A 24141-nucleotide genomic window follows, 5' to 3' on the forward strand; every position below is an offset into this window, starting at 1 on the left:
TTTGCCGTCTAAAAAACAAGGAGGGAAGAGGGGAGCGTTTAACCCAGTTTTGCAGAGACGGAGCGAGATGAAAGCAGTTGCCTGAGGTCATTCCATAAATCTGGGGCAGAGCTCGGCTCCGAGCATGCACCTTCCCCGTCCTCACCCCGGCACTTGGGGCAGGTTTGTGTCTGCTCATCCTCTCCCTTTGTCTTCTCCATCGCTCCGAAACGCTCTCGGGTGCTTTCATCTGCACCGTGACGGCTCTCGATGCTCGGGGCCAGCATCTCCTGCGCTCCCGGGAGCCGGGCCGGCGGGTACAAGCCCTGCGCATCCCGGGAAGGTCCCACCAGCTTTTTCCAGACGCCAGAGGGGTCAGGCAAGGGCTGATTGAATCCCGTGATGCTCTTTTGAAGTGGGTGGGAAAGCCACGTCCTTGTCACCTCCATTGAAGAGGTGCCCGAGGTGGGTGGGATGCAGTCGAGGTCCTTTTGCTGAGCTGCGGGGCAACGGGGCTTTCTCTGGCCCCCGTGGCCAAGTGCTTTAGGCCCTTCTTGGGAAATAGGGGTGAGTCAGGTGCCTCGTTTGTCTCCCGTTAATTGCCCCTGCTGGGCTGGAGCGGGGCGAGGAGTGCTCCCTCTCTGCCCCGTGTCCTTGTCCTTTGCGGGGAGGGGATGGGTGGGCACCGACGGGGAGATGTTGGGCTCCCTGCAGCACCCCGAGGACGGTGACGCGCAGGGTGGGCTCCGCATCCCCAGCGTCAGCTCAGTGCCTGCAACCGAGCGGCTCGTCCCGCCTCCCATCGCCGTCAGGATCCTCACTTAGACGTGGATATTCCCGTCAGCCTGGAGCTGCCGATGGCTCAGCGAAGCTGGTGCTGCCTCACTGGGAAAGACCCACCGTGGGCTCGTGGCAAGCCCTTGCCCACCTCAGCAAAGCTCTCTTCGACAGCGGTGCTCTGCCGGCTCCCTCCGTGCCAAAGCCACGGGAACTGGCTGCGTCCCCTCCCCGGGCCTGACACAGCCAGGTCCCAGCTGGGCTCAGCGAGGCAAAAATCCGTCCCTGGTGGGAGGGAAGGCTGGGGCCAGGGAGGGAAACCAGCCTTCCTCCCCCGGGAGCCCCAAACCCTGCAGAGATGAGTAATCCCCTCCCTCGCCAGCTGTCCTGGGTCTCTGCGCGCTGGGAAACGGCTTCTCCGCGAGGCTGGTGGCCCTGGAGTCAAAGGGACCCCAGCAAAGCCACCGTGGTCCAGAGAGGGTCCCTGCTCCCGACTCTGCATCCCTGCCGGCTTTGCTCACGCTCCCATGGGAGGTTTGGATGCTCCTCCTCCTCCTGGAAGGTCGTTTGGGCCTCCACGAGCCACATCCATCCCTCAGCAGCATCCCAGCTGACAGACGCAGATGTCCAGGTCCTGTCAGCGTTCGTCCATGTGTTCCAGTGAGGCCAAGGCTGCCGTTTGGGCAGCCTTGGGGAGAAAAAAATGGACAAAAAGGTCGGAGCCATCCCTGCCATCCCAGTGTGGATGCATCCCTCCTGCTCAGCCGAGCCTCTGCGCGGCACATTCCTTACCAACGTCTGTCCAGGCACCTTCAACATCTCCCTGTGGTGGCAAACAGAAGGAGGGGGCTGGAATTTCCTCCTCCTGCTTGGTCCAGACCTGAGGTGGGTTTCCAGCACAGGGATGACACTGGCTGGGATTTGGCTCCCACCAAAGGAACAGCGCTGCGACCTTTTTTTTTGTTTGTTGGTTTGTTTCCCCTCCTTTTTCTTTTTTTAAACAGCTGTTTGTTTCCCTTGTGGTTTTGGCAACCGGAGCATTATTGTACCGAGCTCGCCTGAGCCTGGCCGAGCCGGGAGGGAGAGGCAGAGGCGAGAGAACCGGTATCTCACGGGCATCGGATGGTGGTTTTTTTGGAGCAGGGGCTGTGCTGGTGTCTGGGTCCGTGCCCCGATCACCGTGGATGTGTGGTCCTCGAGCACGGCTTGTAGCTGAACGCATCCTGACGCAGAACGTGGGAAACAAACACAGGTCTCAAAGAGAGACCTTGAACTGAGTGAAAAGACACTGATTTCAGGCTGACAGCAGCAGGGTGGGAATGGGGAGCGAGTTTTGACTCTTGCAAAGCTCTTCGTGCTAGTGTGAGGTTCAAAAGGACCTTCCTTAGGTGCGCCGGAGCCGGGCTGCGGGACAGCAAAAAGCTCGTCCTAAAAACCTGCAGCCTAAGCAGACGGGAAGGCGAGGGCTGCACTGCTGCCCTGGCACAGCCGGAAAGGAGGGATGGAGGGAGGGATGGAGGGAGGGAGGGAGGGAGGGAGGCAGAGACGTGGCCAAGCCCCACAGGGAGCTGGTGGCCGAGCCAGAGCCGGCTGCTGCCTTTGCCGAGGAGCCGGAGCGTGTCCATCCCCTGCCTGTGCCGCAGGATGCGGGCAGCCACGCACCCGAATCGCCGGCTTGTGGTGCAGAATTCAACAGAGACCCCTCGTCTTTGCGGCTCCTGGGGTCCCCTTTAAGTGAAAGGCTTAGCCGGCATTTTTTTTTTTTATAATTATTATTATTATTTTATATTGTGTTTATTTTACTTCGCAGACAAGCTTTGGCCGTCAGGGTTGCTGGTGTTTATAGGCCACTCTGGTGGAAATTAAACTGGACTTCCAGTGCCTGGCTTTTCCTCGCCAAAGTGCCGGCTCTGGGCAGCACCGATTCTCCCCGACGCCTCACCTGGGGCTTGGGGCTGCATTTCCTTCCAGCCGCTCATTTTTCATCTCTAGAGCTGAACCTCGTAGTACTTTTGTTGGCAAATGCAAATGCAAATGCAAAAAAAAAAAATATTAATCCTCTGCTGTAAAAACAGCTGATTCAGATCCGTAGTATCTTGATGTGGCAGAAAGAAATTAGTGCTTGCATGTGGGCTGAGAAAGGCTGTTTGTCCAGGAGAACGGGGGCGGGGAACGGCTTCCTTGATCCCTTTCTTTTATTTTTTTTATTTTTTTTTATTTTATTTAAATGATTGAAATCTGCCTGCTCGCTGTACGGGCAGGGGTTGGTTCCTTCAGCAGTGAGACGATGCTGGGGAAACGTGCCGGGACAACCCCGCCGGCGGTGCCTGCTTCCACCTGACCCCTCCCCGGCTCCGTCCCCGGGCACCCTGGGGTGGGCTGGGGACCCCCCAGCCCCTTCGGTCCAAGAGACGAGAGGAGCCAATTCCAACAGTCCTGGTGGTTTTGGAAGAGCCCCAGCAGCATCCAACTAGTGGATGGAGAGGAAATAACTAGGAAAAATAGGATTATTTATAATATATATAATAATATAATATAATATAATATAATATAATATAATATAATATAATATGCCCAAGTCTTGCTCTCCCCCAGGGATGCTGATGGTGGCAGAAGGGGAGGAGGTTCCTGGCACCTCCCTGGGCACAATCCGGCTGGGCACAAGCCCAGCGGGCCACTTGTCACAGCCAAAGGTGGAGGGGCCAAGCACCTGAAACGTGAGCATCGTCCCAAGAGCAAAGCTCTGCCCCCCCCCCCCGGCCCCGGCCCCGGGGAAAGGGATCGGATGGTTCCCGGGGGAGTTATTCCCAAAGTTGGACCTGGTTTGGTGCATCTCCGTGGACGGGCTGGTCCCCCCGTGGGGCTCGGTGGGGACGGGACAGGACGGAGCTCTGCCCACGGAGGACCACCAGCACTGGCGGATGCCTCCCCATCCCTGGGCTTGGGAGAGGTTCAAGCCTGGCATCCCATAAATTATTATTACTACCCTTTTTTTTTTTTTTTAAAAAAAAAACAAACAACCAAGAATAAAAATTCCTTTGCAATTGTGAAGCGAGCGCCTGGCAGGGCGTCCGCAAATGTGCTTTAAACTGACTCCGGCTGCCGGCAGCGGCGAGAGCCCATTCCATGGACAGACAAACCAAGGCACCCAGGGAAGCGGGGAGCCTCCGTCCCCTCCGTCCCCTTGTCTTCAGGTTTCTGGCAGCGGGAAGCTGGGGTTGAGCCTGATTTCCAGCCTTTTGCTTTGACCCAAATTCCTCCTTTTCTCTAAGCCCGTCCTGAGCATCCCCCCGTGCTGCCGGAGCGGAGATTTGGTCCCCAGCCGGGAACGTCGGTCCCTCCTGGAGCAGCCCCCAGCTCTGCGTTAGACCGGCAGCTTTCCGACTCGGAGGGGGAGGTTGGGGAGCAAAGAGTTAAAATTTATTCCATCCACCTGTATATTTTCACAAGCCTTCAGATAGCAATCAAGAATGCAGGAAACGGTGTATTTAAGGGGTCTGAATTTGCCAAAACTGTGCCACAAGTCAAACTTTTAAAGCAAAGTTTATTTGTAAAGTTACAGAAGGCCGAAGTATCTCCTGTGAAGGGGTAAGTCTCTTTAAAGCTATCCTATTTTTTTTTTTTTTCCCCACCTCTGCCTTTTAAAATGGTTGGGCTCAGGAAGAGGGAGAGGATTCATGAAGAGGGACTTGGTTTTAATCTAATAAGCGGGTTTGTTTTTTTTTTTCCCCCCCATAGGCAAGCTCATCAAGGCACAGATCAACCCCGCGCCGGGTTATAGAGGGGCCTTTGACGTTTGCCTTGAATAATTTCAGCTTGTTTGGAGCCACGCGAGGGACCCGATGGGGCTCGGCGATGCCCCAGCCGCGGCCCCCCAGCCCCGGGGGGGATCTCAACGCCGCCCAAATCAGCATCCCCCGCTGGGATGCTGCAACAGTGCGCGGCCAGGACACGTGCGAGGGCTTTGGTGATTAACCCTGCCCACCCCTGCGTGCTAATTAACGGGCATCCTCGGATCCGTAAAGGCTCCGCGAGGGTGTTTTACAACCTCTTTGCACGTGGCCTTGAAGTGACAGCCGCAGAGGCGGTAACTGGACCCCTAGCGCGAGGGTAACACATTAAAAGTTCGTTTATATATATATAAAAAAAAAAAAAATTAATCACGTTTTTATTTCTTGTGGTAGGTAGGCACTGGCTTTTAGTTGGCTACTGCTGCTCAGGGGGTCTCGGGAGGTGGCGAGGGGGCTGTGGGCATGCACAGCTTAACCCGAGGACCGGCCATGTCTCCCGGTGCCGATGCCTTTGGCTCCCGGTGCCGGGGGAACGGGCTGGAGCGGAGGCAGCCGAGGTCGGAGGCAGCTCCTGCCTACGTGAGCGGCGGCAGGCAGCACGCCGCAGCCCGGCTCTCCCCCACCTCCCGCACCCAGGGCAGGGCGCTGGGGTGGCCACGGGCCACCAGCCCCCCGGCCAGGGGCTGGGGGAGCCGGGGAACACCCCGGGGCGGGGGGGGTGGCGGCAAAGCCTTAACTCCATGATGCTTCCCAGCCCTGTGATACCCTGCAGTCTGGCAACGGGCTTGTCCCTGCCTGCGGAAGAGCCTGCAGGCAAAGCCCCGTGGCCAGGCGTGGAGGACATGTCACCAGAGACCCCCCCCAGTGACATGTTGCTGGACCCCGATGTCGTGTGGGGACGCTGACTTGGGGAGCAGCTACAAAACCATCTGTCGGCGGCTTTTCCGAGGGCGTCGGGTCAGCGCGGCAGGGCTGGAGCGCCGGCATCCCGGGGGTTTGGCAGCCATCGCCACCGCGGCGGCGTGCGCAGGGCTCCCATGGGTTTATCCCAATCCCTCGGCTGCCTCTAATCCCTCGGGAAGGAATCGCTGATAAATCCGGGGCTGGGAGCGCTGCAGGTGATCCCTTGGCCGGGCACCGGCGGTGGCACCCTGCCACCGCAGACTGGGTGGCCCTTTCTTGGGTGGTGACTAATGACTCTTGTAATTGAGATGAGGCTTTAATATGCCCCAGCAGGTGAGCTGACATGAGGGAGGAGAGGGAGGGAGGAAGAAAAGAAGCAGAGATAGGGGTGAACGCAGCGTGTCTGGGTGAAACGGGCGCTGCTCAGCCAGCCTGACCGGTCCAACCAGCCCGTGCCGGGGATGCTGCATTTCGGCACAAGCCACCCAGGGCTGGGCTCGCACCTCCTCCCCGCCGCCGCGTGCCCTAACGCAGCACCCAGGTGCCAAGGTGCATGAAAGGGTTGGGTTTGGGTGTTTGGTTTTTTTTCTTTTTTTCTTTGTAAAAGAAAGCACGAAGGCACCCAAGATGCCAGCTCTGGGTCGGGGTTTGCGTGGGGATTGCAAGCGCCGAGGGCTGGAGGGCGATGCTGGGGTTGCGACATGGCCCGGCCATGGAAAAAAAAAAATAAAATAGCTCTTTGCAGAGAACAATGTGGGCGTCTGGGCCCGGGGGACGCCCGGCACAATGGGGCTGTGCTCCGTGGGACGAGCCCTGCCTCCGGAGGGGACACGCAGCCGTGACAGCCCGGCACCGGGGCAACATCACGGGGCTCCTCGGGCATCGCGGGCACCGGCCGGGAGCGGAGGTGGGTGCGATGGGAAGGGGCATTTTCCCCCGGATCTCTCCGAATCCAGCCCTTTAAGCCTCACCTTCAAAAATGGCCAGAAACCTACTTTACAGTCACTAAAAAAAATAAAATAAACTAAACGGCTGATGCCATGTGAAGGGGCATTTAGGAAAGCCACCGGCTGGTGCACCCGGGCGCAGGGACGTAACAGCCATAAATCTCTTCAGACAATGAGCTCCACGAAGCCGGCGATGACTTCGAGGGCTGGAAATGCCTCTCTGCTCCCCGACGACAGTTCTCAGGGAGGTACGCAGGTGCTGCCAGCGCCGCGTGACCCCGCTTTCTCTCAATGAAAGAACAAAAATTTAAAAAAAAAATTAAAAAAAAAAAATAAAAAAGAAATCCCCCGTGAAGAAAATCCCTGCAGCATTTTCCACACGCGTCTTTTCCCTCCACGTGGATTATCCCCTCTGGTTCCAAAGCCACAAGAAAATATCATCGTATTTTTAAAACGAAACCTCAAGGTAAATAAAGGCAAAGGTTTGCATCTGCATTCGGCGCTCGCCACTTCTATCGCCTGGGCCGGGGGGGTTGGGAGAAAAAAACGCCAGCGCAGTTTTCTGCCGATAGAAGATAGAAAGGTGGAGAACATTTTTTAAATGTTCTGAAAACATTCCATCATCTATAGGAATCAAAGCCCCATTGAAAGCTACAGAACCCCTCACATTCGAGGTTTTTAATGAAAACCAAATTTTTTTGCATGCCCCGTGTTTTTCTTTTGCGAGGATTTCCAGGGGAATACAACTGGAGCGGGGGGCGGACGTGGGGAACTTGGCTGGAGTTTCTCCTGCCCCAATAGGGCTTTCACTGTGGTTTTTTTTTTTTTTTTTTTTTTAAAATGGTTTAAAGATAATATGGCCCTCGTATTTTTGGACTTGTCAAAGTGCTCTGTCTTGCCCTGGATCAACATGGGGTTATTTTTCACTGGAAAATAAATGATGGAGCTGGGGAGGAGGGGTGATAGGGGTCTCAGTCGCTCGTGGGGAGAAGAGGCCTCCTGAGGCTGCGGGCAGGAAAGCAAAGACCAAATTTTGGGCTTAATATTTAAGGGCGTTGAGTTGGGTGAATCCTGCTATGGCGAGAGGGGCTGGACGTACGGGGCCTTCCGTACCCGGGAAAACATCCCACATGCTGCAAACCGCCTGGGAGCACGAACCTCGGTGGGGTTTTATGTGTCCCCCCCCGCAAAAAAAAATCTGGGTAGAAAACCAGTTGCTTTGGGTCAGCTGAAAAGCCATTGTTGAGAACCATCTTTGTTTTAGTTTGGGGGTTTGTTTTTTTTTTTTATTTTTTAATTTTTCCCATTTGCTTTTAGGCTAACTCCACGTGGAATATACCCATCGCCGTGATGAGGATGCTGGTGGACGCTGGCGCAGGTGGGGGCATCGCAACGGTCCCGTCCCGCAGTGAGTGCCTTCTCCCGGCTCTCCCTTGGCCACCAGCGCCCCGAACCCCCCCCGGTGCCGCTCTGTGCCAGGGCTGCGGGGGGGGCCTCGGCGGGGCGCGGGGAAGGCGAGTGGGTGATCACGGCCACCCACCCAGGCGGGGACGCCGGTGGCTTGGCTGGGGGCCGCGGGCGCTGGACCACACAGCTCCGAGGCGGCGCGAGGGAGGGGAGCGGGGAGCCCTAAAAGCACCCGGCGGGCAACGGGGGGTGGGCAGCCGGGGACCCCCGGGTTTCGCAGGAACATTTAATCCTCTCGTTAACGTCCCCCATTAGAACAATCCATTCTTTCACTCTGGCTTAAACACCCAACTTTACTTTACAGCTCATTTCATTTATGACTGAGAAATGAAATTACTGTATCGATTTCATGGCAGACAGCGAAAAAACCTGGGTGTTCCCGGCCGTAATAAACCTGCCGGCTGCAAAGACAAACAGCAGAACCTGCCAAGCAGGGGGGGACGGGGACAGGGCTGCAGCCACCCCGGGGACAGCAACAGGGACGGCACCTCCAGGTCCCCTCTCTGCAGCCAAACCCAGCTCTGCTATGGGGTGGTTTTTTTTTTTTTTTTTCCTCCCCATCTTAAAAAATTAGCTGTATACGTTTGCGGGGACCCGGGGGGGCTTTGCAAGTCGCTGGGATGGAAAGGAAATACGCCGCCTGGTAGCACCGGTGTGAAATATCCCTCCTGGAGCCGAGCCAGAGCCCAGGCGGGGGCTGGAGAAGGGGTTCAGCGGAGGGGGATCGCCAGGGCCCTGCGGTGATGGAGAGCCTGACCTCGTCCTTGGCCCTGTCAACCAAAGCGTGCACCACAGCGCGGACAGAGCCAGCATTCGGGTAATCCAGCCCAAAAAGGTGGTTTATTGTCAGAGAATCACAGAATGGTTCGGGTTGGAAGGGACCTTAAAGCCCACCCAGTGGCACCCCCTGCCCTGGGCAGGGACACCTCCCACCAGCCCAGGTTGCTCCAAGCCCCGTCCAACCTGGCCTTGAACCCCTCCAGGGATGGGGCAGCCACAGCTTCTCTGGGCAACCTGGGCCAGGGGCTCACCACCCTCACAGCCAAGAATTTCTTCCTGAGATCTAATCTATATCTCCCCTCTTCCAGTGTAAAACTGTTCCCTCTCGTCCTACGGCTCCCCTCCCTGATCCAGAGTCCCTCCCCGGCTTTCCTGGAGCCCCTTGAGGGACTGGAAGGAGCTGGAAGGTCTCCCTGGAGCCTTCTCTTCTCCAGGCTGAACCCCCCCAGCTCTCTCAGCCTGTCCCCACAGCAGAGGGGCTCCAGCCCTCCCAGCATCTCCGTGACCCTCCCGCTTTGCCGCGTGGTGGGGCTGCGGACACCCCGTCGCTTCCACCACTCCCCGCCTGTCCCCGGTGCCGTCCCGCCGTCCCTTTGGTTGCCCACCGGTGGGATTTCCAGCATCCCCGGGGCAGCAGGCCATCCCGGCGGGGATGCGAGGGGTGGGAGGTGGCGGGGGCCGCCGGGCGCGTGTCCCCCCCCGCCACGCAGACATGCCCCGTCATGCGTGTGCGCTCTGCCCACGCGGGCAGGTGCACGCCCCGGGGGTGCTCACCTGGGGGGTGCGCCGAAACGGCACCTCGTGCACACACACTCACACACACACTCCGGGATGCAGCCTCGTCTCCCCTGCCTGGCCTAATTAAAGCCCGCTATCGCCCCATCTAACGCGATTCCAAGGTTAATGAGTCCTCGGTCTCCATCCTCCCCTGCCCCGGCTCTTTGAAGTCGAGCTGCTTTCATTGCCCAGTGTCTGGTGGCGGTGGGAGGTGCTCGGTGGAGCGCGCCGGGATCCCGGCACCATGTCGCTAACATCATTTTTAGCCTCTGTGGGTTAAGCCAAGAATAAAGACTCACAGGGCATGAGCCTATTTTAATTTAGGCTCGTCTGATCTCCCGGCCCAGCCCAACCTCTGTGCGAGAAAACACCTTCCCCGCGCCCCAGCCTGCTGCTGACGGGGAATTCACAGTTATCCAGGCGGCTGGGGTTGCAGGGCTTAAATAAAAAAATAGCGTACGTTATTAAATTACAGCCCTCGTGCGGGATAGCACGTAAGGTGCTTCAGGGGGGGGATTTCGAGACGTGGCTGCAGTTCTCGGCGCAGCTGCCACTGGGTGCCGGTGCCATCGGGATGCGCGTCCCGGTGACATCCCTGCGGGGCGGGAGGGATTTCAGGAGGCTGGTGGGCATCCAGGGAACTGGGTTTAAATCTGGCACCGGGAAAGACTCCTGAGCTGTGCAAAAGTATTAGTGTGCTTAATTCCCGTAGACATTTTTGCCTGTTTTAGCCCCACGTGCAGCCTTGATCCCAAACTGGCTTTAGGGAGAGATTTCCAAGGTGGGTACCTGGGAGGGCGGTGTAGAAGTGCCCCAGACACTAAAAATTAACCCAAACTCTTCCAACTGGCCCATTCCCCACTGCGAGAGCCACGGTGCACCCTGGGTGGGGGATTAGCCCTTGGATCCCCATATCCCCCAGCATCCCTGGCCTCGGCTGTCGCCTCTTCCCGGCGATCCGGTGTCGGAGGCGCCATGGGGGCAGCTGCGACACGGAGCCATGGCTCAGCCGTGTTTCTGGCCAGGAGCGAGCAGGCACCGGGGAAAACAGGCATCCTGGCACAAGCCGAGCAGCCGGGATTTGTTGTTGGAGCCCTATTTATGGGAAAACACGACCTGCCTTTTCTTTTTCTTTCAAATCGGCGAGTCTCCTCTGCAATATGTGGAGAGATTTGGGGTTGATTTTAGCTGTGGGTCGGGACTGGCCGAAGCTGGGGACAAATTGCTCGGCAGAGGAGCCATTGCGGACCTGAGAATCGAAACATCCTGGCTGCAACTGAGCAAAACCGCCCTTGCCACCCCGGAACGATGTTTTTATTGGGTTGTTTTCGTATCGCACCAAACTCGAGACATTCTGAGCGATCAGGAATGAAGGATTTGGGTTGTTTTTTGGGGCTTTTTTTTTGGGGGGTTTTATTGTTTGGGCGTTGAACCAGCCTTCCGCCTCCCCTGCTCTTCTCCGGGCTCCCATCCTCGCCAAGCCTCTTGCCAGCCAGCCCCCGAGAAACGGCCAGCCGGGGCTGGGGGCCAGCAGGTCCTGCCGTGGCTACCTGTTTGCCCTTTATGGGCCTTAGTTCAACAGCTCCTTGCCTTTTCCAGGCACGTGGGAATGGCGCCGGTCACCCCGCAGAGGTGCTGAGCACCAGGGCTGGTGCTCTGGGCCAGGGACAGAGCCCAGCGACGGGGGGCAGCTCCGCTTCAGTGGGGGGGTGAGTTTTGAAGAGCCTGTAAGAAGCAAAAAGGCTCGCTTTTTTGTGCCTGTCTGGGAATGGAAAGGAGAGAAAAAAAAAAAAACAAAAACCCCACCAACCCATCTATTTAAAATATATATATATATATATAAAAAAATATATCTTTCCCCCAAGGCATGAGGTCCCGCTGAGTAAGTAAATGTGAATGACGCATAACCCAACGCTTTCCCAGACACCCTAATGAATTTTCCATGTTTTCCACCATTTAGCTTCTAAATAGGCAGGATTCAAAAAAAACCAAACAACCGACCCCAAAACCCACCACACAACCCAACCCCAACAGCTGCCCCCAGTCCTTCCCAGCAGGACGGTCCCTGCAGCGGGATTACCCACCCCCCCTGGATGCTCACGGAGATGATGCCGAAGTGGGAGCCGGTGGCTTCGGTTCACAGTGGTCCAGGGGATGGGTGTCCACGGCGGGGGGTGACATCTATGGGTTCAGGGGGGTCCCCAAGGGTGCAGGAAGCACCTCACATTTAGCCCCACTGTTTCAGAGCAACAGGATCGTGCCCTAATGATGCCGATTGCTCATTTGTGCCAGGTTCGTTAAGGGCTTGAGGAGGGAAAGGGACGGTGTGGGCCAGGCGAGCCCCCGCGGCACAAGGCAGGCTCCTTCCCCTTGGTCCTGCCGAGCCTAGAAACTTTTTGCAAGTTAAAAAGTTATTTAGTAAGACAGTTTGGAGACAACACAGTCATTAAAATAGAGGCTGGGGTTTAGAGTTTGGTCTGGAAAAAGAATATAATAAGATTTTTTTTGCTGAGACTTTGTTAGCTTTGTCCTCAAAGGAAATATTCTTCATTTTTCCTAGGAGATTTTTTAGCCTAAACTCCACTCAATTTAATATCTGAATGCTCAAAAAAATGTCAACCAAGCTCCAGCGATTTTTTTTCTTTTTTTCCCCCTTCCCTTTCAGTTTTCATTTGCAAAAGAAAAAAAAAACAAACAAACATTTCTGCTGTGGCTGCCCCACGCTATTGCTTTCTGCCCTGTTTTCCAGAGCCCCCCCCCGCCCCCGACCCCTGACCCTGGGACAGCGGGGGGTGCCAGGCTCTGCTCTCTGGCTGCCTGGACCCAAATCTGCGGCCGCTCTTGGCTCTCAAAGGGTTTCTGGGGGAGGCCGATGTGCCCCATGTCCCGCGCCGGCCTCCAGCTTCCCCATTTAAATTCATTAAATTACCGCAAAACCTGCCTAGAAGCAAGACGCGGGGGCCGTCGCAGGCTGGGTGCTGCGCTCGGTAGGTGGCCCCTACAAAATTTGCGCCCGTATAAAAATAACGCCTATATAAAAATGATGCCTACCTAAAAATAACGCCTATATAAAAATAACGCCTATGTAAAAGTAACGCCCCTCTGGCCCTCAGGTGCTGGGTACGTTTCACACCACGGGCTCCCCGGGCCTCCCAGCTCTGTTTCAGCTGCTGCTGCGTCCTCCCAGCGCTGGCTCCGTCCCGCATCACCTCCACCGGCAGCGCCTGATGCGGCCACAGCGTCACACACCCCCCCACCACCCCCAGGCATCACCCCCAGCCCCAAAACCACTCGCAGAGGGGCTGCACCCCTCAAAACCCCCTTTTCCGCGGGTGACCCAGTGCACGTCGGTACCAAAACCCCCTTTTTCTTTGGCCTCTTTTTTTTTCTTTTCCCCTTTCCTCCTCCTCCTCTCTTTTCATGGCAGCTTTAACCGAGGCTGCGAGTAAAGCGGGGATCAATTCGGAGCGGAAAGTTCCTGTGAATAATAGCTACACCTCGGGGGTGTTTCTCTCCCAGTAGCTGTGAAGAAAAGGCGGGGACGTCGAGGGCTTGACTTGAAACATATTTCCACTGGCCAGGGCTGAGGAGCTGGGTTCTCACCCATATTAGCATTTATTGTGGTTTTGTTCGGGCTTTTCCTTTTTTTTTTTTTTTTTTTTTTTAATTATTTTCTTTTCCCCCCGTTCTTTCTGCGAAGGGCTACGCTGCGAAGGAGAGGCAGAGCATCGCCTCCGAGCCCTGCTCGACGGGCTGGCATCGCCCTGGCACGTCGCTGATGAATAACGCTGGCGTTGAGTGGCTCGGCTCCTCGGGAGCCGCCAGCCTCCAGCGCGTTGGCACCAGACGCTATTGTAGGCTGGGAAGGGTTGGTTTTTTTTTTTTTATATTTTATTTTATTTTATTTTCGCTTTTCAGCTGTCACTTGGGTTCTGGAGGCGAGTGGTGAGTGCTAAGGGGTTTGGGCCTGGACCGCCTGGGAATGCAGGTCCTGGTTAGGATTTGTGCTGGAGGTTTTGCGTCTGGGGAAGCGGCGTGGCGATGACAGGCAGCGGCCGGGATGCGGGATGCTTGGCCCGGGGATGCAGGGATCACCTGCCAGGTCTAGCTTGGCACAGCACGAGTGGTCCAGGCCCACCTCGACGAAGCCTAAAGGGGTTTGCTGAGAGCTCAGAGCCCCGGGGAGGGGGGATCCCCCCCGCACTGCACCCCTGTGAAGGGTCCTCCCTCCTCCCCAGACATCCCTGCAATGCCTGCTCAGGCCAAACTGTGGGTGAGAGCAGCCATGACCCCTCCCGACACTGGCTCCAGGCACCGGGATGCTTGGAGAGATGCCCAAAAAAGACCCCGGAGAAAGCGCAGCGTGACGAACCTTCCTCCGCACCGGGGCACAGAGCTGCTCCCCCCGGCGAGAACTGAGCAGGCGGAAGGCAGCGGGGAGACTTGTAACCGTACGTTTATTATTTCCACATGGAAAGTCATTAAAATGATTACACGGAGGCCTGACGATATAATCACGTACATTGGATAAGAACGTCGACACCGATAATAGAAAAGCAGAACTGACCACTTCGCTGTGGCTTCGTACCAAGGCGATTTCCGCAGAGGAGCCCGGCTCTGGTCTCACTGAAGCCAGCGCAGCAGAGACGGCTCCAGCGAGAGCTTCTTCCAATGACTTCAACGGGAGCAGACCCTCCTCTTCCTCTCCCTCCCTCCCCGCCTCCCCCCTCCCCAGTGACAAGTGCTACAGGTTAAAAAGATGGGCTACATATTAAATATAGGGCATTACCTTCAAGTAGGGCTGGCATTTTACACAAATAACCACATTATTTGGTATCACTAGCATTTTTTTTTTAATGTCCATCGTAAGACACCATTAAAAAAAACCAACAACTTTAGCCTTCTTTATCTACAAAGATCTTTGTGCTCATCTCCTTAGTCGTTTGTTGTTATTTTACCCTGCACATACAAGTATTAGAAGCATTATTAAGAATCGGATCCTTCAACACATTTAAGAATTATATTATTATAACAAATAAGACCAAAAATTAGATTTTATAGTTAAATATTCTGTGAGCCAGACAAAGGGGTTTTACTGTACAAGCGGTTGTGCATTTTTTTTAAAAAAAGCAAATTATAGTGCAAAGCAAAAAACGTTGGCCTGTCTTGGGACCATTTGCATACAATAGAGGTGCATATATTTACACCTTCACATGACAATATGTCATAAAAATAACATCGTTGCCATTCTTTTTATTATTTTTTTTATATTTAAATTCGCTACGAACAGTCTTAAATTAACCTAAGTACTACGAATGCCTTGTTCTCTTTGTGCTTTCAATCAGTGGCGCGATCGGATGATAAACGTAAATGCATCAAAACACAGGCTGCCGTGGTCCAGTTTCTACAGCTGGCGAGCACCGGCGAGGCGCTCGCTGTCGCTAAGGCAAGTGAAGGTTGCAGTTTTGCTGGGGTAGGGCTTTTTTTTTTTTTTTTTTTTTTTTTTAATAATTATTATTATTTAAAAGAGTTGTTCCTGTTGCTTATTTAACTCGTGAGTGGTCATCGCAGCTTTCCAACGAAGGCAGGATGTCTTGCTCCAGTCTTTGACGTGGTAGTGCAATTACAAGGCTCTGTACCTCAACCGAGTGCTGACAAGCTGCCAGCTGAGATTTGGCGATGGGCGGCGCAGCTGCAATGGTGTCGCTTGGACGGAGGGGCCGGGGGAGCAAGGTGGGCTTTCAATTTTCCTAGGCCCATGCAAAAATAGTAATAAAAAAAAAAAAAAAAAGGCTCGGTTACTGGTGGCGCTGGGATCTGGGACTGTCCCTGTCGCCTTGCTGCAGGGTGGGCTCTGGAGGGCAGTGGGTACCGCGGTTACAGCTCCTCGGGAACCTGCCCGCGCACCCTCAGCCCTGCCGGCGTGGGGAATCCCGAATCCAGCCCAAATTCCCACGCCAGCAGCAAGAACAGCCGGCTCACGGGAGGCGACGTAACCCTGCGGTGTCCCTCGGAGCCAGGCCACTAGCCAGGCCTTGGGGGAGCCCCTGCCGCCCCTCCGCCTGCCTCCCATCACGGTCCCGCTTGGATTGCAACCTCTTTGGTATCAGCTGTGAGGGTGTGTGGTGCCCAGGAGACCTGGTTCCTCCAAATGCCACGTGAGGCAACCAGCTACCAACGGTACCTTTAGTGCCCCTTCTTCAGCTTATTCATCTCCAGCAAGGTACCCCCGCTCTGGGTCACTCGGGGGAAAGGGAAGGAGGGTGAGGGGATGGAAAATGCTAGATAACGTCACTTCGCAATATTCCCACCACCAAGGGACTGAGTAGAAATTGCTCCTTTCTCCAAATCTCAGTTAGAGCTTTCAGTATGAACTAAGTCGTTTCTTAATTAAAAAAAAAAAAAAAAAAAAGTCATCACGTGTCAATCCACTCTGGGTGAAAACATGGGAAAGAATCGTAAGGGAAATACGACGCTGCATGTGTCGCCACTCAGAGAGGATGAAAGGAAGACCCAGAGACCGATGGCAGGGTCATGCCAAAGGCTCCCGAGCCCCTTTTGCAGCTAACGCGCTTAGAAGTGCATCTCATACATCTGGGATTGTCCTGAATGCCGCCTTCGCTTCAGCCACCATCACTGAGATTTGCTAAGAGGAGCAAAGAATTGAATGGTGAGGTCAGGACAAAAGAGCAAAAAAACCAAAACAAAACACGTCTCGTAAAAAGTACATCTCATATGTAAACATACAGGAAAGGGGGGTCTGTCAGGCACGGGATCAGCCACGTTACTGTTTTAAAAATGACGACAATGAAAAAAATGAACAATACAACCTCTGTCGCCAACAACAAATAATAATAATCACATCACAGCTCTTGTTCACGTGGCTGATGCCGGCCGACCCGTGAGGAGCGCGCAGCCCCCACGCGTGCCCGAATCCCCGCGGTTGCGCTGTAAACCGGACTCTCATGTGCCGCGCACGGCTTTGGCGTCGTCCCGGAGCTCTTTGGTGGTCAGGGGCCCTACGCTGGCGGAGAGGGAAGGAGAGGAGACAATGGGGTTTTTTTTCTTTTTTTTTTTTCCTTTTTTTTTTTTTAGTTCAATCTTCCTGCAGTGGCAGAGAGATGGCTTGGACGACTCCCTGGTCTTTTCTCTTCTCTGAAACATTTTGCAGAAGAAGGGTGAGCTTTTTGTAAGTTTTGAATGCTTTGTAGGGGAAGAGGTGCGAGTGAGATGACTGAGAAGTGTTCTGCAAGAAACAAACATCTGATTCCACACTTCCTTTTTTTGTTTTCCCCCCTATGTACAATCCACATACTTAAAATATATGAAAGGAACTACATCAAGCAACAAATTCAAGCCTTGTGGACGTTCATCTTGAAATGTAACGTTGGTCTTGGTCCGTCTTCGCTTGATGTTTGCCCATGTTTGCATGCAGAAGATCCTGGTTTGCTTTTGGTTTGGGAGACTTTGGTTTACCCTTTCCCTAGGCATCGTTTTGCTCTATTCACTACCGAAAGGAGTAACGTAACGGTGGCTGATTAAGTTAAAGCTATCGGTGCCTGGTTGAGTTCCTCCTAGTAGGGTCTCCAGACCGACTCATCCATCCTCCCAGTAGTCGTCATGGTCGTCGGCGAGTTACTGTGGCTCCCGTCTGCATCCACCCCGTCGTTCTGATTACCCAGGTTGGGATTCATTAAGTTGTTCCCCGCTGAGGCACTTGTACAAGAAGAGAGCATCCGGGTGGGGGAGCGCTCGCCACCTGCCACCATGGAGAACTGGTAGGAGCCTGAAGACGTTCCGTAGTACAAATGGTAGGGAGAGGGGTTGGCCTGGAAGGGTCCACTTTGGTTTTGCGTGGAGCCGGGGTAAGGGGGAGGCAGGTAAGTGTGGTGGAAACGCGTCGTGGTGGGCATGCTGGTCATGCTGATGCCCCCGATGCCAGTGGCGGAGGGCGTCGCAGTGTAAGGGAAGGCAGCAGACATGGCGCCGGGGTAATGCATCCGCGGGTCGGAGAACCTGGTCTCGGTGAGAGCCGGCAGCGTCGGGAAGGAGCGATCAAACTGCCGGGGGTCAGAGAAGGGGCTCAGATCTGACGTGCCTGTTGGGGTAGAGGAAGAAAGCGGGTGGTTAGAGCGCTAAACTCGAGGCTTGTAGAGTTTGGCCTGTAGCCTGGGCCATCCCCTGCCCAAGGAATTAAAGTCAGAGGGAAAAGCATCTCCTGGATCTGCCAGGGAAGAGAGCGGGGGAACTTAAATATAAAAATCCTAAACCCATTTGTTTAAGTTGTTCCCATTTCCTGTCCTAAAATTTGTTGTTTCCTATCCAAGAAGGGACACGGCTCAGCTAACTTCTCTAGGGGTCGATTCATCTCTGGCAGATTAAAAAAAACACACCCCATAAACACAGAAAAAAAATGTTTAGCCATTACATCAGCTGTGTAGTAAATAAATGGATGCAGGCCCCAGACGGCCGGTCCCTGAGATAGTCGGTGGTGTGTATACACACACACGGAGACAGAGAGGAAAAGCTGGAGTCCAGACCAGCCTGCTAAGCCTTCTTGTGGGTGGCCTGTTCGTGCTGATACCATCAGGGGATGGAGCTGATAAACACACAGCTGAAAACTCCCAAGCTAGGAGCCACAATATCCCTCTGCTTGATTTCTCTGTGTATTTTTCTCCTTCCAAGAGGATAAGGAGAGTGAGAAATTCAGGCTTTCTTCTGCTGGGGGAAGGGAGACTTGGGTCAGCATGGTGGGGACGTTACCCAGCTCCCTCGGGTGCTGGAGTCCCCCATGCCTTTTCCTGGGGGATCTGAACCCAAAGGGGATCACGGCCAGGCTGTAACCGGAGAGGGACCTCTGCCCAGTGCCGCTGGGTCCCGTCCTCTTCTCGGAAGCCTGGGTTAGAGGTGGGAATCCACACCAGCAGATCCTTTGAGGACCTTGAGGCTTTTCTGTGGCTCTCGAGGCTGATGCCATTTCCTTACAGAGCCCAGCACGCCCCGGACCTTGGCACACCTGAGACAGAGAGAAATGAGTTTTGCTCTCCAAGGAGAGATGCGAAACCCCCATCCTCGAGACCTCAGGAGCCCACGTCAAGCTCTGTCACTAGTTACACAGGAGATGGCTAGAAATGCTCTGCCTGCGCCTTTCTCAGCCTTTTAACACCCCTCATGAGACGACAGTCTCCAGAAACAGCAGTTCTAGCCCAAAGTGCTTGGCTGGGGCACCGAGCTCAAAGCCACCAGCTGGAGGTGGCTCTTCATCCTTTTCATTACTCCCAAGACCCCTGTTTTTCCCTTGTTAAAAGCAGGGGCATCACACCTTTCCGCTTCAGTAGTTGGATATCTCCTGGCCTCAGTGACTTTTTTTTGTCACTGCTGGATTTTGAATCAACTCACAGCAAGAAAAGGTGTGAGATGAGTAGGATAAACACACTTGTTGGTTTTAGATATGCATATGTATATAGACACACATCCATATGATTGTATATTTGCTATGCATGCATAGCCATGTGTGTTTTATATATATTTATTATGATGAAGCATTTTTTAACTTCTCAGGGCTGGTGTTCCAGGCCCTGCAGCATTCCCCTAGGAAAAAATACTCGAGCTAATCCCTTCCAGCTAACTAGTGGCAAGAGCATGCTCTGGAGTGGCAGAAAGGGAGGGGATTTGATCTGAACCTTCTTTCTCATCCCAGGTGAGTCCTTCAGCCATCGGCTGCGGGAAGGAGAAGGGGAAGGGAGGTTCCTCCCTCGCCTCCGGCCGTTTTGCGGGCGATCGGCAGCGCCTGCCTTCCCACGCAGGCTCCATGGAGGAGAAAGGCGGGGGAGCACCTGGTTTGTGAACGTGGCTGCGGCTTTGGTGCGAGATAAGAGAGGAGCAGCTCAAAGCTGTCACGAACCGCACCGCTCTGCACACACCCGGGGCTGGATGCAGCCGAGCCTGGCGTGGAAGCGGCCGTCCCTCTTGCATGCCATGTGGAGGGGTAGCGTGCTTGGGCTGGCTGGAAAAGCACAACGCTGTGAAAAACGCTCCCAACTGACCAAACCAACCTGATTTCACATCTCAGCCTGCCAACGGGACGCTCTGCCCCATCCCAAAGCCGTGCTACTGCCAAAGCAGCACCAAAACTGCTGTCAGGCGTGCTGAGCTGAGGTTTGGAGACCAGCTCTGCAAGAAGCAGCTTGACCAGGGCCTGTAGCTTTAGCAATCATAGGATAAAGGGACAAAAATCCTGGCTGAACTTGGACTGGAGAGAAAAGGTGCTACTTTCTGAATGCTTCCTCCTTACGCGCACGCAGCCCCGACACTGTGGTCCAAGTAGCTGGACCTTTTTGCTATACACTGAGAGAAACCAGCCTCAAAATGCCCCCGAGGCCCCCAGAAAACCCAGACTGCTGCTCGCTACCTTCCCAAGAGCAGATGACAATCTCCAGCGACCAGACCGCGCTCCTTCGTTAGCTTTCACATGCCCATAAATAATATTCCATAAAATGCAAATCGAAATAAAACCTAAGTGCTCAGGGCACATTTCCCTTTTCCTCTGTAACACACTCAAAGGGTGGTGTTTTTGTGTTTTTTTTTTTAAAGGCTATGTTTTATTGGCCTGAGCTTGCAGCGTTTGGCATTGGGTCCTTGCTACTAATTTAGACGCAAGCGTGTCGGCGTGTTAATTGTAGGCGCTGTGTGCGACGAGCGAAGCACAGCGAGACCGTCGGCTCCGGGGACACTCCGGCCATTGCCGGCAGAACACCGGTGGCAGCGGGCGAGCTCTGCGGATGCCAGGCTTTAAACCCCCCGGTCTCTGACAGACAGGATTCGGTAAATCTGAGGGTGTGTCAGGGTGCATCCGTCGGAAAGCAAATTCCTCGGAAAGCAAATCCCTCCGAAAGCAAATCCCTCGGCTCTGCCTGCCCCAGCCAGGGAAACCCATGGCCCCACGGGGCGAGCGGGGCACCCAAGCAGCCATGACCAACTCGCTTTCATCTTCGCTGCGCCTTGGGCTTCAAGTCTGGCCCTTCAGAATAAAGCTCCAGTTTTCCCCGGCCAGTCTGAGGCTAAAATTCCCCACACAAATAACCCCAAAAAACAAAAACCACTTGCGTATTTTGTCTCTGTGTGATCTTGGGGGGGTGGTGTGTTCAGCCTTCCCAGGCTGTGGCAACCTGACACCGGGCTGCTCCGCCGTATAATGTCGGTCTCTGTTTTCCCGTGGAGCCCCCAGGGAGGGGAAGCCCGTCCATCCCCGCTCCCCGCCGCGACGCCCCGGCGGCACGGGGCTGAGGCGGCCATCGCCGGGCCGAGCGGCCTCCCCGTTAACCACCGCCATGGCGCCCACGGCACGGCCCGCCGCGGGGCTCGGCGGCGACCTCGGCTCCCCGCAGGGCCCGGGGCGGGGGCAGGCGGCCGCCGGCTGAGAGGAAACCCCGGCCGCGGCCCGTCCCGCCGCCAGCAGGGGGCAACGGCCGCCGGGCCTGCGGCGAGAGGCGGCCGCTAGAGGGGGCCGCGGCCGCGCCGGCCTCGCCGTTGCCCGGGCTCGGCTGGGGGAGCCGCCAGGCGGGGACCGGCAGCCGGTGGGGAGGGAGCGGGCCCGGGCCGCCAGCGCGGCGGGGAGCCCTGCGGCCTCCCTACGCTCTCTCGGCGGGGTCCCTCCGCCACCTCAGCGCCATCGCCTCACGGCTGCCCCTCCATCCCTTCTCCTTCACCTTAGGGCAGCCCCTCCATCTCGGCACCCTCGTCTCAGGGCTGCCCCTTCATCCCATCTCCCTCACCTCAGGGCTGCCTCTCCATCTCAGTGCCCTTGCCTCACAGCTGCCCCTCCATCTTGGCTTCTTCACCTCAGTGCTGCCTCTCCACCTCAAGTTCTTTCACCTCAGGGCTGCCCCTCCATTCCTTCTTCAGCTGCCCCTCCATCTTGGCTCGTTCACCTCAGGGCTGCTCCTCTGCCTCACGGATCTACACAGGTCAGAGCCACACAGCCCCATGCCCGCCATCCCAGCTGGGGGGCATCATCCCTGCTGCCCCGCATCCAAGGAGATCCCTGCTGAAACAGCCCCAGCAAGGTCCAAATAAAACATCGCCATTATTACCCTCCATAACCACCTAACTCAGCAGCAAAGCAACCCTCCGTCACGCTCAGCCGGCCATCAAACGGCAACCCGGAGCAAGCACGGTGCTAAGCAAACGCCAGGGAAATAGGAGGTGGCGAAGCTGTACCCTCGGGCCCCGTGCTCCCTTGGAAATTACAGCCGACAACAGGCTATAAAAGCCGCATCTCGCTGTCACTGTCAGAGCCCGGCGCATCTCACACACACACACACACACACACGTCTGCGTGGAAGCCCTGCCTCGGAGGATTTACTACGGCTTCCTCGCTCACTCGCCGGCCAGCCCCCATTTGCTTTTTTGGACCCTGGCAATCCGAGCTTGAGTATTTCAGTTGTCCAGTTGCCAATCAAAATATTTGAAGGAAATGTTTATTTTCTTCTCGAAATCGCACCAGCTGCTGCACTAACTGAATAAGCCCATTTAGCTGTAAGAATTTAACCATTGTAAGAGTGAATTGAGTCCCCCAACTACTCCAAAATCTGACCCAATCTATCAGCGGAAATGTCAATGTTTTGGATGGGAGTTTGGGGAAGTGTGGAATGTGTATTAAATAAAAGCCATGTAAAGGTCAAAGCCCTGATTAGTAATGCCACTGTCTCCTTGTTAGGGCCGTGCTGCCCAAGGGACCGCGGAGGCCGGGACACACCCCGGTATTTAATTGTGCAGCTGCAATTTGCACCTTTTGAGGACCCCCAAGTCCCCCCGCACGCGGAGCCGGATAGAAACAGGCTTTCAAAGCTGCTCAGCCCGTTTCCAGATAAAACAACCGCGCTCAAGTGACACAGCAGCTTTCTTTTCGCCCTCGGAGACAATACGGTCTTTTCTTGGGTGGCTGGCATGGAGATAAGGTGGAAAGGGCTGCCTGTGATGGGAACTGAACCTCGGCGGGTTGGCGGCAGAGCCGGGCAGGGCGGCCAGGGCCGGTGGTGAGCACGGAGGTGGGGAGGCTGGTTCGGGAGGCTGGCGACCACAGAGGTTTCTCTGGGTGTGTTCAGCCGCCTCCCTTAAGACCACGCCGGGTTTGGGAGCTGCATTGGATGGACTGAAACTGGTCCCTGCGCCCGTGCTGGGTCAGGACTGGTGGAGCTGCTCAGAGTTCCCTGGAAGCCTTCGTAGAGCCGAGGCAATGGGTTTTAGGGATTAATGGCACTGACATGCATCCATCCCAGCAAAGCAGTGGGGGCTTGCACTGCCTCCTAACCCAGGAAAATACCTCTTCTGCCTGGGGAGAAGGAAGGGCAGCAAACATCAGGACCTCTTCAGTGCTGCAGGGCTCGATGTACAGCAGTAGGAGGAGATTATCTGTCATCTGGGGCCGTGGAGTGACGCATGGAACCTGAGCAATTCCACAGCACCCGAGACATCGCTCTCCGGTCCCCATTTTAGAGATGTGGGGAACATGCAGTGGCTCATTGAATAAAGTCAGCAATAAACCTAAGCGCCTGTGTACATTACACAACACACACAAGTACTCATAGTGTGTGGTACACACAGAGAGAATAAAGGAAATTTAAAGGGAACTTGATAGCGTGGCACTCTCCAAGTGTATAGAATATATAAATACCTTCAGCCTGGCCATATATCACCATTTTATTTATGTGCATATACGTGCCTTGCAAAATTGTCATGAAAAATATAGCCCGGGGGAAAAAAAACAGCCTCCTTTCCTGTCTTATGCCACGATGACTGACGACAATGTAAACACTAATGATACTTTATGCTTATGTATATAATACGCATGCATGTGTGAGATGGAGCGGGGACAGAAATTCCCTCTCTGTATATACCTTTGGCTATTTTTTCTTCACTAGTTTCTGTGATGCTCGGACCTCCACGTTGTCTTTCAGCATTTTTCTGACCTTTCTTCCTCTCTGCTTCCTTCCCTTGATCATAACGGCTCCATCTGGGAGCACGGAGAGGCAGGTTGCCAAAGATGGAGAGAATCTGCTCTGTACGAGGAAGGTGCACGAGATGCATTTGATCTCTTGAAGACCCAGCTCATCTCTAGAGAAGGCGCCGCTCTCCTCCCCACCCACGCATGCAGGCACGCTCTCACGCCTCTGTCACATATGTGAACAAGTTCATTCGTTTCCAAGTCAGAGCCAACTAAAAAAGAAAACGGCCCCTTCCTCCCACCCCACGAAAAACAGAGCAAAATTTATTTTGGGGGAGGAGGGGAGGTGTTGAAAAAAATTGAGGGTGTGAACAGCATCCGTTGTTACACGCCCATGGAGCAATTGTTCTGTATCTGATATAACCAGCTCACGAACTGGGTGCAAGTACTTCCTCTGCAGAGTTTGTAAAAAAAAAAAACAAAAAACACAACACCCAACCAACCCCGAACCAAAACACAACAACACACATGTCGCTTATCACAGCATCGCCCAGGCACCACCTCAAGATTGCCGAGCGCGTCTGCTGCTCAGTTTCCTAATTCTCTTCACGTACGGCATGCTGCTGCGCAGACACACGCTCAGCCCCCAAACCTACCCCTAACGCCGCTCTCCTGGCTCCTCTCCCAGCGCTTTCAGTCAGACCCCAGGTATGCCGGGCAACAGCCTCCTGGTCTATACAGGCAGGCAGGGCAGCGAGGCAGGGAAATTCCCGGC

General features: G+C 55.0%; 1 protein-coding gene across 1 annotated transcript in view; it reads right to left on the reverse strand.

Moving 5' to 3' along the window:
• Window positions 1–14170: 14170 nt before the first annotated feature.
• RUNX3 (RUNX family transcription factor 3) overlaps window positions 14171–24141 on the reverse strand; it is a 40236-nt gene continuing 30265 nt past the window's right edge. The window contains exon 5 of the mRNA XM_074563155.1: window positions 14171–17519. Coding sequence (XP_074419256.1) covers window positions 16996–17519 — 524 coding nt within the window. The 3' untranslated portion in view covers window positions 14171–16995. The remainder of the gene's footprint in view (window positions 17520–24141) is intronic.

This window comes from Larus michahellis, chromosome 19 (genome assembly GCF_964199755.1).
Source record: "Larus michahellis chromosome 19, bLarMic1.1, whole genome shotgun sequence".
In the NCBI taxonomy this organism is placed as follows: domain Eukaryota; kingdom Metazoa; phylum Chordata; class Aves; order Charadriiformes; family Laridae; genus Larus; species Larus michahellis.